The 13,962-nt window shown below is 41.4% G+C and overlaps 1 protein-coding gene across 1 annotated transcript in view; it reads left to right on the forward strand.

Moving 5' to 3' along the window:
* The first annotated feature begins 1,445 nt into the window (after positions 1-1,445).
* ptpn2b (protein tyrosine phosphatase non-receptor type 2b) overlaps positions 1,446-13,962 on the forward strand; it is a 31,474-nt gene continuing 18,957 nt past the window's right edge. Inside the window, exons 1-5 of the mRNA XM_079523400.1 lie at positions 1,446-1,730; positions 3,133-3,223; positions 3,349-3,449; positions 8,701-8,799; positions 13,644-13,781. Coding sequence (XP_079379526.1) covers positions 1,674-1,730; positions 3,133-3,223; positions 3,349-3,449; positions 8,701-8,799; positions 13,644-13,781 — 486 coding nt within the window. The 5' untranslated portion in view covers positions 1,446-1,673. The remainder of the gene's footprint in view (positions 1,731-3,132; positions 3,224-3,348; positions 3,450-8,700; positions 8,800-13,643; positions 13,782-13,962) is intronic.

Here is a 13,962-nt window from a genome sequence, read left to right on the forward strand (position 1 = left end):
AAACTTACAATGTTTTAAGAGTTAGAATAATTTATTTGAACAGGTGGATATACAAAATAAACGGACGAGGTCGGGAGACTCGGGACGGACCTTTATTCACACGGATACAGGAACCCAATTGACAGTTTATTGACACATTCATTCATTCAGTAGCCTACCCTGTGGTTTTGTTGTGTACGCCTGCCATCTACTGGTCGTAATGTGGAACTGGAGTCTGGATAACGTATTTTGTTGCGAGATGTGAACTTGTGAAGTAAACCTTCAAAGAGCTTGAGATCTTTGATTGATTGATTGATTGATTGATTGATTGATTGATTGATTGATTGATGAATTTATTAACAGTTTGTAGAATTACAGTATATTTCAAGCACAAGTTGCACAACTCGATACAAAACTGTGGACGACATACATTACATTACACTTGATTACATTTTATAGGGGCGGGCCATCATGTTCAATTCATCATAACAATTAGAGACGTACAGATATACACTACTATATAGCCAAAAACATGAAATCATAGAGGGGGTAAAAAGGGGGGGGGGGACGGGGGACGGTGAGGGGAAAAGGGGGTGGGCGGGGGATTTTGATTGATTGATTGATTGATTGATTGATTGATTGATTGATTGTTTGATTGATTGACGTATTTATTAACAGTTTGCAGAATTACAGTACATTTCAAGCACAACTCAATACAAAAACTGTGGTAACACTTGCAGATAAGGTTCTGAAATAATGATTAAGTGGACGACCCAATAAAGCACTACACTTGTTTACAAGAGGGTCCACCTTGTTCAATTCATCATAACATTTAGAGACATACAAATATACACTTCTATATAGGCAAAAAACAGGAAATCATCATCATAAAGGAGGTAAAAAGGGAAAATAAATCATAGACGGTGAGGGGGGAAAGGGGTGGGTGGGGGATTCAGATTTTACAGGGGGCAGTTTCGAATTGCAGCCAGAGCGGTTTTGAAGGAGTCAAGGGATTCGCATGTCTTAATGACGTAAAACATTTTGGTGGCATAATTAGGAGCGATCTCGTTTGTTACTCGAAAATCTTGGACGAAGATCCCACAGCCCAGAGGGACGACGGCGCTGTGATTGGTCGGGACTTCCTTCCTTGTTGGTTGTTAGGGGGGAAAAAAAGGAAAAAAATGTATGGGTTAATGTTGTCTCCTCGCAACCGGCTCAGCCAATCACAGCACGACGGATCATCATCCCTCCGGGTGATGGGATGTCGTTTTGACAGCTCTCGAAGAAAGGACCCCTCGTTTGGCGCACGCGCACATCTCGCTCTTTAAACCCGATTAGTTGCGCACCAGAAAACAACCGAGCTACAAGGTAAAACATTTAGACAGCGACCCCCAACGTGAGCTTGTAGATCTGCTATTTTCGCGCAGCTTCGACGCTGGCGGCGCAACTAAGTATAATAAACGGCACCCAAGCTTCACTTTAGATGTCAACTCTCCACTCCAGAACCAAAGATAACGGACAAACACAAAACACAGGCTAAAACTCGCTAGCATAAAATAAAGCTGTCGATTTCTTTAGCACTTATATATATAGCTCCCTTTAACTCCGGAGACAGTAATAATGAGTTAAATCGCCAAAACAAGTTTAAATATCTTAAATTATCATAATTATATTAATTGTCACATTGTGAAAAAATGGACCAAGAATTTGAAGACATGGATTCAGAGGGCCGGTGGCAAAACCTATACATAGTAAGTGGTGTGTTAGCTTAGCATGTGGCTAATATAGCAGTAGCACTGCTGGCTTGATACTAATAGTCAAGCAAGCGCGCATTTCGCTAGCTGGGCTAAAAAAGATGCTACACGAGACTGTTGGTAGGTTTCTAACCCACCCGGTTACCGGGTTAGAAACCTACCAACAGTCTCGTGTAGCATTTGGTATATATCTCAATATACTTAATCTCTCCCGTGGAAGGATTCATGTCCTTTTAAATGTACGTGTCACGACCTTAGAGTATAAATATAAACGACCCAGGGGTGGAGGAAAGTAACATATCTTCACTTTATTGAGTAATTTTTTTTAATGCAGCGTGCCGTGTACGATATTATTGAGTACATTCTCAAGTCTAACCAGTACTAATTAACTTAACGAGGAGATTTTTCTTTAGTACTAAGTACTAGTAAAGTAGGCTTTCAGTTGTGATGTTATGATGACAGTCCGTCAGGAGGAGATTCCATTGAAGCTCAAGCTTGCCTTCCTTTTTTAAACCTTTTTTTAACCTTTTTTTTTTAAAAACAATCTTATAAAAGAAACGTGTGTGTGTGTGTGTGTGTGTGTGTGTGTGTGTGTGTGTGTGTGTGTAAACAGTGAGTGTGTAAGAAGTGTAAGTTGATATTTGAGTTGTGTTGTGCATGTGTCTGCCATGTGTGGGAGATTTATTTATTATTAGTTAACATATAATAATAAATACACTATCTTGTACTACCAGTATTAATCAAAATAAAGGAATCTGACTTAAAGACAAAGACACTATAGCAACAACAAAAGAATCTCTCTTTCTTCCCACCTCTGGAAATGTGCAAATGTCATCTGCCTGGTGTATCTTTCCTATTGGAGGATGTAGGTTTGTTTTTAGATGTGTCACGTCCTAGCTTTCACTCTTGCCTATTTTGTCAATGAAGGCGACAGCATTGAGCAACTGCTAATAACAGAAGTATATTACCCTGAGCTGAGCTTCACTGTCGGATGCATGTGTCCGTGCATGCATGTGGTTGAAACACAGTTAATTAATATAAATATTGAATTATGTGAGCAAACATTTACTTTGTCTTATGAAACATCATAAACTAAAGGGAACAATATGTTCAGGCTTATAATATGTGTTGTCAGAACAAACGCATGAAGAAGAGTGCATCAGGGATGCAACTGATGATGCGTAGCCTGTGAGCTAGTTGAATACCAAACAACTCGCTCGCCCCTTTACCAACTCTAATGTGCTGAGCAGGGAGTATTTAACAAAGGCATCACTAGTGTCATTTGGATCAAACCTGACTTGTATTTGAAATAAACTATACGATTGTATTGTGAGTTTTGTTCCCAAAATAGGAGACAGGCACTAGTAAACCTTGATTTGTTTTCAAACTTCTTCATCAGGAAATCAGGAATCAGTCCCATGAATGCTCCTACAAAGTCGCCAAGTATCCAGAGAATCGCAATCGTAACAGATACAGAGATGTCAGCCCATGTGAGTGACTCCATAAACCATTCATCTGAAATATTTCTTGAAGCCTAAAAAAAATGCCTTGGGATGTTTTGTCTAGTCACGATAGACACAACCAAACCCTAACAACTTCTCCTCTCCCCTTCTAGTTGATCACAGTCGGGTGAAGCTAGAGAGTACAGAAAACGACTACATCAACGCCAGTCTGGTAGTGATGGAGGAAGCCCAGAGAAGTTACGTATTGACTCAGGCAAGTTCAAGATGTCTCGCCTCAGATTGTGGTATTGTGGACTATTTTTATGGATAAACGTTTTTGTATAAGGTACAAATCATGCATAACAATATTATCACTGCCCCAAACAAAACCATCATCGTTTGAAGGAAACCCGCAAGGCACAGAAACCACACAGAATAGATGGCTTCTTCACAGTAGCCGTCTCACAGACGTGGACAGTAGATGCTGAGTTTAGATATTAGCTTTTGGCAATTTTTCGCTGCATGGTGCCGATTTGAGAAATTCACATGACCTGGGACGTCTGTTGTCTCTCGATTTCTGGCTCAACCCTCAGGTACACAACAGGTTAACCCATTCTCAACGGGAACCCCTTTTGGTGTTTTAAGCATTATGTTGTGTTTTAGCTATTGAAAAATAGCATATCTACAAGCTCGTGGCGCGGCACTCTGTGCCGTGCTACGAGCTTGTAGATCTGCTATTTTTGAAAAATCTTGAAAATGTGGTGGATATCTCTGAATGTATATTCTTTCAGAGCGAACGTTTTTAACTAAAATCTTTGCTTCTGGGGTGGTCCCTGGAACTACATATTTTCAGATGGGGGTCGGCGGCATATTACATATATTTTTGGGGGTCTTTGAAAATGACATGAATGAATGACATGAAAATGTTTGAGAACCACTGACATAGAAACATGTTTTTTTTTCCAGAAAACTGTCAGGATTTAGAAGGCATTTGTAGAATCGTCCTCGGGTCTAAATGGGTTTTAAGTAAGCTTTAAAACGAGGAGCTCCTGGATGAGGTTGTTATATATGCCCAGTACCGCTGCCGGGGGCAGAGGATGTTGTCTTTAGGTTTGTGCAGAAGCACTCAAGGCAGTGCTTTTTCTTCATAGCAGGCAGACGGTGTGTGAACACAGTAACACACCCCTATGTTGGCCTTGTTTATTTAGTCCCGTAATTCAGACCCTTCCTCCACAGTTCCATCCATCGTCATGAAAAATATGTGACGAGGTTCTTATACACCTGGGGCATTTGTTTTCTGATGAATCCGATTTATATTTTGGTGCTTTTGAGATTATTATGCAAATCTAATCCGTCCCGTTCATAGAAGTACAACATTCTACTGCCATCCAGGCAAACTAGATAAACAGTCTACACACAGAGAGAGAGAGGCAAATTCATTCAGTTAATTTTCCAAAAATACAATGTATTCCTTTTATTCTAAAAGGAATACATTAAAATGAATTCCACACGATTTGCTGTGGAAATGAAAATGGCAATTTAGTGACATTAAGAGCGAAATTGGACCAACATTGCTTCTGTTAACCACTTTAACCGTGGCGTATGTATGAAATTGGCCAAAAAATACTTTTTGGAAATAGATCTACAAGCTGAAAACGTGTCGTGATTTGACACATTGTGACCTTAAAGGGTTAGTTCAGATTTTTTGAACTTAAGTTGTATGAAATACTTGCCATTAATATAGTGGTTGCAACTGTATTAATTGATTGCCCAAGTCCTGTGGTGGGAGTTCTGCTCTGGTTTTGGTGAAATATCAAGTAGTTCCGGTCATTTTGTGGGGGGCACTGGGGGCCACGCAGTAAAAGTAAATGAATCCACAAAACTAACGTCATTTGTATTGTTGACCTATTTCTAAAATATTAGTGCAACTTCCGTTCTTTTTTTACCCCTCTATCACACAGAACTATGTTTTTTGTGTCCATATCACTACGCCCAAAAAATAGTTCCATGTGATAGAGGGGTCAAAGTTGAACGAAAGTCGCGCTAATATTTTAGAAATAGGTCAACAATACAAATTACTTTCGTTTTGTGGATTCATTTACTTTTACTGCGTGGCCCCAGTGCCCCCACAAAATGACCGGAACTACTTAATATTGACCAAAACCAGAGCAGAACTCCCACCATGGGACTCGGGCAATCAATTAATACAGTTGCAACCACTATATTAATGGCAAGTATTTCATACAACTTAAGTTCAAAAAATCTGAACTATCCCTTTAAGATTCAATGTCAACAGCCCAACCCCTTGCTCTGTGTTTTGTGCCAAGCATTGTATGTGCTGCTGATGAGTGCATTATTTTTAGTGCCCGACTTTAGTGCCCGATGTGAACTTTCATTTTCACTTTTGCTTACTGCATTGCTGATCACAGTAATGAAGACATAACCTCAGTGTATTACTCGGCTAATGTATTGTATCTATCTGTATTATTTGTGCCCAGTAGGTCCCTCACATTTCCACTGAAACTCTCCCAAACTCTCCCAAAATGTGAAAAGAGTGCCATTTCTTCATTGCCTTTGATGGCAATTGGATGATTTGAGGCATTTTGTTCCAAAAATGTGTTTTGCAAAAATCCACCTGTTGTTGGCGCTATAACAGGCCAATGTGAAAAGGGTGGGATTTATTCCTCAACCTAGTAGGAAAGGGTGGGATTTATTCCTCAACCTAGTAGGAAAGTGTGGGAAAGATCTCACGTAAATTGCACGCTGCATTCATGATTTGATGCTTTTTGTTCCAAACGGGCCAATCCTGCAAACTTTGAAAGCCTATTTTAGCCAATTAGGATGGAATATGAAATATCGGACAGATCCGTCTTGAGCACATGACTATAGAGATACTGTGTAACGATTTGTGGGATTTTTGGACAAAATCTGGAGGAGTAATATCAAAGAATGTGTTTTTACAAAAGTCGTCCTGATGGCGCTATAACAGGCCGTTCTGGAAATTTGGGGCAGAGGTTCATCGTTGGCATCCAGGGAGTGTGTGTGTGCAAAGTTTGGTATCGACCGGGTTAACGGTGCCGGAGATTAGCTGGTAACGGACGGACACACACACACACGGTTCGGACGGACGGAGTGCAAAACATACTCTCTCCCCATGCCTTCGGCCTGGTGGAGACAACAATATAGAGTGGTCCAGAGATTACGTATTTATGTGGTCGGAAGCAGGAAGTTAGCACCTTCCTGGTTCTCCGGACAAAGGCCAATGGAATTTTTGCATTGGACTTTTTATTCTTGCCAAAAAAAAGCTGTGGGGCCTGGGCCGTGGCTCAGCGGTCCAGGCACCTTGGCTGGTAATCCAGTCTGGCAGTGTGCCGCGGGTTCGACTCCCGATCCCGACGGCCTTTACTGCATGTCACCCCCCCATCTCTCTCCCCATTTTCCTGTCAGCCTACTGTCTGTCACTCCATAAAAAAATATAAAATAAAAGCGAAAGCCACAAAAAAAAATAAAAAAAGGTTCATGGTACTTTATATCTTTTGATTCTGCTAGATAATCTTCACAAATGAACAACCATGTTAGATTGTATGATGCTTGAATGCAATTTCTAGAAGTAAAACGCTAACGTTGCATTATGAACAAGTACTCCATGATTGCATGTCTTGAACATAAGCACCATGAATGTAATGTCCACAACAACTCTAGTTTCATTTAGCCACTTGTAAGGAAGCACCTTTTTTAAAGACACATTTCACAAGTTTCTGATGTATTTCATGTCATGGAAACAGGAAACCCTCTTTAAGTCAATATTAACCACAGACCTTTTTGGCCTTTCAGATAAACAAGGCTTTTCCACACGCGACAGGTGGACAGCCAGGTGCTCGACGTACTGAAAAAGGAAAAAACTCCTGCACACTCAAATGCAGTTGAAAAGTTCATTAAGGGAACAGGCTAGCAACATTAACCCATTTAGATCTGACCTCAAAATTTAAAAAAAATCTTCTAAATCCTCCAGTTTTCTGAAATAAATATTTTCACGATTTAAAAAAAAATAGCAGACCTACAAACTCGTAGCGCGGCACTCGGTGCCGCGCTATGAGCTTGTAGATCTGCTATTTTTCAATACCTAAATTATAACAATGTTTAAAACACCAAAAGGGGTTCCCGCCCAAAATGGGTTCACCCTTTATAAAGATCTGATTAAGGTCGAAGTAGCCTCGGAAACCCAGAGGTTTTTATTTCCAGGGAGAAAAAAAAAGTCTGGGACCGAGTCCACTTCAATTCGGCATAGAGTAGCGCAAACGTCGATCACTCTGCTAATTTCTGATCGTCTGCACCTTTGTTAAATTGACGCACACACGTACACACACACACACACTCCTCTCTCTCTGTCGCTCTAATTAATTAGTCTCATGTCGCGCAGCTGCATCTAGATTCTCCCGGCGGATCCTGCCAGGAGCTGCCTACTGTATTCTATAGAAAGCATAGGTGGACCCCAGGCTAAGATCGAATAGACCGAAACATTGCTGTTCCCTTAATAATCTGCATTTGAAGACGGTGTGTGGGAGTTCTTTGTCCTTTTTCAGATATTTAACAAAAAAACGAAACAAAGAAAACACCCTTGTAGAGCAGTGGTAAAGTGCCAGCCCACTGCATGGAGGTTGTGAGTGTCTAGATGAACACAATTGGCCCGTGTTGGAGGAGGGCGGAGGGGGATATCATTGCATGTAAAACTATGGGCTGGGACAGCACCTGTCTGCAGGGACTGTTGGGCGGGAGCCTGGAGGAGTAGGACGAAGGCTCTACTTCCTCCCGGTGGGGTCTCCTCAATTAAAGGCAGATGAGTCCGTAGGACACGACGTGGCAGTGAACACACAAACATGCAATAATGCGTGTGGGGAGGAATCAATTGGCATGGCGACAAAATTGGCACAAAAAACAGACCTAGAGAGAGAGAGGGAACCAGGAAGCACAACATGAATAAAAACAATTATTTGGAAGTGCTGTGTATTGTGCAATATTGATTTGTGCTTCCTTCTGTTAACCCATTTTGACCTGAGATCAGATTCTAAAAATGTCTTCTACATCCTGACAGTTTTCTGAAAAAGCTATGTTTCTATGTCGGTCGTTCTTCGATTTTCAAAAATAGCAGACCTACAAGCTCGTAGCGCGCCACGAGCTTGTAGATCTGCTATTTTTCAATAGCTAAAAGGGGTTCCCGCCCAAAATGGGTTAACGTGACGTCTGTAGGGCAGCCCTGTTTTGTTGTCTTCATCTGTTTAATTGTCACAACTTTTATATCTCAAAATAATAATAAAAAGTAAAAATCACGCCCGTGTGACATGAGGGGCACTCTTATCATTTTGGCCAATCACAATTTGCGTCCTCACTTTTGTCTTCAATGTTTTACACAAACCCTCAAAGCTGGAAATAGGAGGGGATAGCGCCCCCCCCCCCCCCCCCCTCCCCCCCATTGTGCTAATGAACCCAGTTGCTCCTATTGTATAATGTGTGTGTGTTGTCCACAGGGCCCACTCAGGAACACATGTGGACACTTCTGGCTGATGATCTGGGAGCAGAACACCAAAGCTGTCATCATGCTCAACAGAGTCATAGAGAAAGGCTCGGTAAGACATAAATACATCATACAGTACATACGTAGGCTGTGGCTAATCATCAGACACACACACACACACACACGCACGCACGCACACACACGCCAGGCATAGTAGATAAACCAGATGGCGGAAACACCCAAACACTGGACATATCACAGAAATACGATACACAAAAACATACACGCATAGACCAAAATATACACACACACACACACACTAGGGCATTCACTTCTAGTCATTCACTAGTTGCCTAGTCGACTAGTCGACTAACTACCTATTATGTAAAAAATAATATTTGTACATTTAAAAACTGTGTACATTGGTGACTATAACTATAATCTACCTGATCTTGAGGCCTACAAAATCGGGGGGGATTTTCTTTTTTTTTTTCTTATCAACTAGTCAACTAGTACCAACAAGGTCGACTAGTGGATTTACTAGTCGACTAGTTGAATAGTCGACTAGTTGCTTAATGCCCTAACACACACACACATATACACACACACACACACACACACACACACTCACACACAGACCAAAATACACACACAGTCACACGCTGCCAGACACACACTGACATGCTGTGTTGTCAGGAGAGAACATGCTGTAAGCAACAGTTCTGCGTGAATGACATGAGATGTGTATGTAGGCCATCATCAGTAGAAAATCATTCAGGTATAATTTTTAGGGAATATAATTTTTGAGCTTCCACGAATTCTAACGACTGAAATAGTAAGCACTCTATGAGTGGTATGTGAGTGGTCATGACATTTGGAATTCAGTGTTTTGAGAGGGCAGTTAGTTACAGTGCATGGGGCTGATAATGCATCAAACCTTGCTATCTCACAGCTGGAGCAGATGGTAATGTCATGACATTCTCTATCTACCTTTCTTTCTCGGAAAGAGATTGAATTGTCTAGAAATATTTACCTAACAAGGCAAAACATTTTTTCCATCCCAGGGAAAGACAATAGACCTGCATAGACCTGAAACTGTGATGGCTATGTATGATAAAGAGAAAATGGTATAATATGAGACTGATGTTTTATTTGAAATGAAACCATACTATCTCACAAGCTTTGGTTGGTTTTGATAGACCTTTTATTGATTCCTGTGGGATTAATGGGATTAATGTCACAGCAACGGCATTACACAGGATTAGAAAGTCCTTCTAATGTGTGAGAGGGGGGCCGTGATTTGTCCATGATTCATGTTTCATTGTATTTCTTATATATATTTTTTATGTTTATTTTATTTGAAAGTGAAATACACCTTTTAAATCCTATGTACTTTGTTGTACATCAAAATGGCTGATCTAAAAAGTTGTGAGCTTGGAGATCTGTGTTTTGCCTGGTTTGACAAGCCCAGAATAGGGAGAGGACAATCCATCCAAGATCATCATAATTCACGCTCATATGTACTAGTGGCTGTAAACGTACCATGATGTATTGACACTGATAAACGGATGATATCAGACCATATTCATCTAGATATGTGTGACTTATATGTAGATCTAATCTGCTTGTTTAGCCTGGAAAACCTGTTGTGTATATGGCTCATTTTGGGTTAGAAAAACAGCAGTTGTGTGCTGTACATTTAATGTAGCTGTATTATTAATCATTCATAAGGGGATGCTGAGACGTGTTCAGTTTCAGGGGGATTTTTACACGATTGTGGTACTTTTTCAGTTTTTCATTCGACATTACATATACATAATTCTCTAGACCAGTGGTTCCCTCACAGTGTGCCATGAGACGAGTCCAGGATTTTGTGACAACCACGCATTATTGCAATAGAGGGTATGCGCGTGACATCATCATCAAACCAGGAAGTTATGCAGGAATGCCTACTGAGTGGCTAAAAACTACTTTCTACAGCCCATGCATCCAAACAGAAAAGTCATATCTAATTGCATTAAACGACATTAAACAATGTTAAACTCACTTTGCCTGTCACTTTGCCACTCGATTTGCCACTCGATTTGCCATTCACTTTATGCATGCGCATACCCTCTATATACAGTATAATACTATACCAGTAAGACGCCTAAAGGCAGAGGTCGCGTGCACCCATCCGCCTCGTTGACGGCAGACTGCTGGGCGTAGCGCTGGCGCTTTGGCATGGGGTGGTCAGATCAACATGGAATGATTTCTGTACTGGCCATATGAGGAGCATGTCTTGAGTGTACAACATATGGAATGTCAGAAGAACAGGTCGGCTCCATATATGGAGATCTAAGGGACATTCTCTTGAGTGTACAGGGTTTGATGAGGGCCGGGGCCTTACTTTTCGGGGCCGTTTTCGCCGGCTGCCGGACGCGGCTGCACTAATAACTTTGGGTTGGGTCTAGAGTTTGAATGGACAGGTCAAAAGGGAGACATCGAAGGGGAAGGATGGATGGGGAATTGTCAACATATGGAATGTCAGAACCTGTTTCCATATAGGCATTCCATAATAGGCTTCCATATGGGCTTAATTGCAACAGCAGATCGCATTTACTATGACATCAGATGTCATAGTGATGTCACAAGACCTGGGCTTTCCCATGTATGGGGATTTTGAGTGATACACTGATGGAAATTGCACGTTTTCATAGTAAATGAGACCTTCAGTCGCATTTTTTGTATTTATTTTGTATCTATCAGTACCAATACAGGGACAATGTTCAAAGTTCAAGGTTGTTGTCTCCACCAGGCCGAAGGCATGGGGAGAGAGTATGTTTTGCACTCCGTCTGTGTGTGTGTGTGTGTGTGTGTCCTTCCTTCCGTCCGTCCGTTATCAGCTAATCTCCGGCACCGTTGGCCCGATCTATGCCAAACTTTGCACACACACTCCCTGGATGCCAACGACGAACCTCTGCCCCAAATATTCCTCAACGGCCTGTTATAGCGCCACCATGAGGCCGATTTAGGCAAAACACATTTCTGTAGATAACTCGTACACATTTTATCCATACATCACACAATTCGGTATACACTATCTCCATAGTCATGTGATCAACACAGATCTGCACAATTCCCCATCTTCCATCCTGATTGGCTTCCAAAACTCACATTATTGGTCCGTTTCGAACAAAATGCCACAAATCACAAACACAATGTCCAATTTCCATGAAATTATACACGCACATTTCCACTAGGCCGAGGACGACATGCCACATTTGTTTTCCCAAATCAGCCTCATGGTGGCGCTATAACAGGCCAATTCCTGTTTTTACCTATAACTGCATCGACAACTTATGTATGTGCATTGTGCACTCCCTAGAGGCCATGGAAAAACATTTTCCCTGCATCCCTCCACATCTGCCGGTTATAGCGCCACCATGAGGCCGATTTCTGCAAAACACATTGTTTATGTTAGTCGCACAGATTTCATCCAAATCTCACGCAAATCGGTACACATGATCTCTGTAGTCATGTGATCAAGACGAGCCTGTTGGATTTCTCAGATTCTACACTGATTAGCTAAGATTGCCTTCCAAAGTTCTCAGGAGTAGCCCGTTTTGTACAAAATGCTGCACATGTCCTTCTCATCCAGAATTCTATCCTCAGAGATGCTATGAGTGATCTGGCTCTGCATTTCCTCAACAAAATGAAGAAAATTGTTGCAAGAAACAAAAAAACATGTTTATATTACTCCTAAACATTTTGCCAAACATCACACACACTCCTATCCTCCTGGTGGACACCTGTGCCCAGAAGGGCACTTTTTCTAGTTCAACCTTGTGCCCCTTGGCCTCATGGTGGCGCAACAACTGGCAGATGTGGAAAATCTGCTCACTCTAGGGAGTGAGCGTGAAAAGTTGTACACAGATCGGTGCAATTATAGGTAAGAACATGAATTGGCCTGTTATAGCGCCACCGTGAGTCCGCTTTTTTAAGTTGCATTTCTTCATCTGCCTAGTGGTAATGTGTGTGTGTGTGTGTGTGTGTGTGTGCATAATTTCACGGAAATCACACTGTGTTCATGATTCGAGGCATTTTGTTCAAAATGGACATCTGCAGAACTTTTGGAAGGCAATCTTAGCCAATGGGGATGGAATATGGGGACGCGGAGTGGTCCGTGTTGATCACATGACTATAGAGATGGTGTATGCCGCGTTGCGTGATGTATGGATAAAATGTGTACGAGTAATATAAATAAATGTGTTTTGCAAAAGTCGGACAGACTGAGTGCAAACCATAGGTGGAGACAATAAGCCTATCTCACAGAATTTCCCCGCCCCCCTTAATACGCCCCCTTTCGGGGTTAGTGGTGATAGCGTGACGTCACTCCATAGACGCTTCATGTTAACAGAGGTAATTTAAGAAGTCTACAACTTTTGTTTTCTCAAGGTAAGGTTTGTTCTATCTGTTCGAGCTGATTTACCATATTGTTTGCTTCATAATAATATTGGTCTGTCACATTTTTACATTAGAAAATGTACTTAGATTCTCCAGAGAAAAAAACGTGTAAATGCTCATGTTAAAGTCACCACTATTTACCGGAAGTGGGCGTGAAAAACGGGCTGTGAGATAGGCCTATTATATATATCCTTGTGGTTACCTCTTTGTGTCCACAGAAATATAGCTTTTTAACACTTAAATGTACTCTTTCCAGGACACGGAAGGAAGTTTGTATGAATAGAGTTTGTACGACAGACAGAAAAAGAATCTCTGCCCTGCCGGCTGTTACGGCATGGCGGACATGATGATAATATTAATAATTAGAATAATGAATAATAAATAAAAAATAATCCATAATCTAGGACTGTGGCACTAGGACTTTAACCTTAAGAGAGCATGACAAAGTGTTTTTCTTTTCTGCAAGCATGTTAATGTTTTAATGGTCACAAAAACCTCTCTGTTTCCCAGGAAAAGTGTGCTCAGTATTGGCCCACGGCGGAAGAGCGGGAGATGGCCTTCCGAGACACACGATTTGTGGTTACGCTGCTATCCGAGGACGTCAAGTCCTATTACACCACCAGAGTGCTAGAGCTGCAGAATGCTAACGTAAGAAGCACAAGCTTTCAGTCATACTGATGATGGTGATAACAAAGTCAACCTTCTCTAGAACCTTGCTGTCCTACTGCATTCCAATGTTTAACATCCATCCAGTGACCCTGCAACAATTGAGAAAAATAGAAGGATTCCCTAAATCGGTTTTAATTCTGTTGACAGCCAGGGGTAGTTT

The sequence above is a fragment of the Electrona antarctica genome (assembly GCF_951216825.1).
Source record: "Electrona antarctica genome assembly, chromosome: 15".
NCBI classification, from domain to species: Eukaryota; Metazoa; Chordata; class Actinopteri; order Myctophiformes; family Myctophidae; genus Electrona; species Electrona antarctica.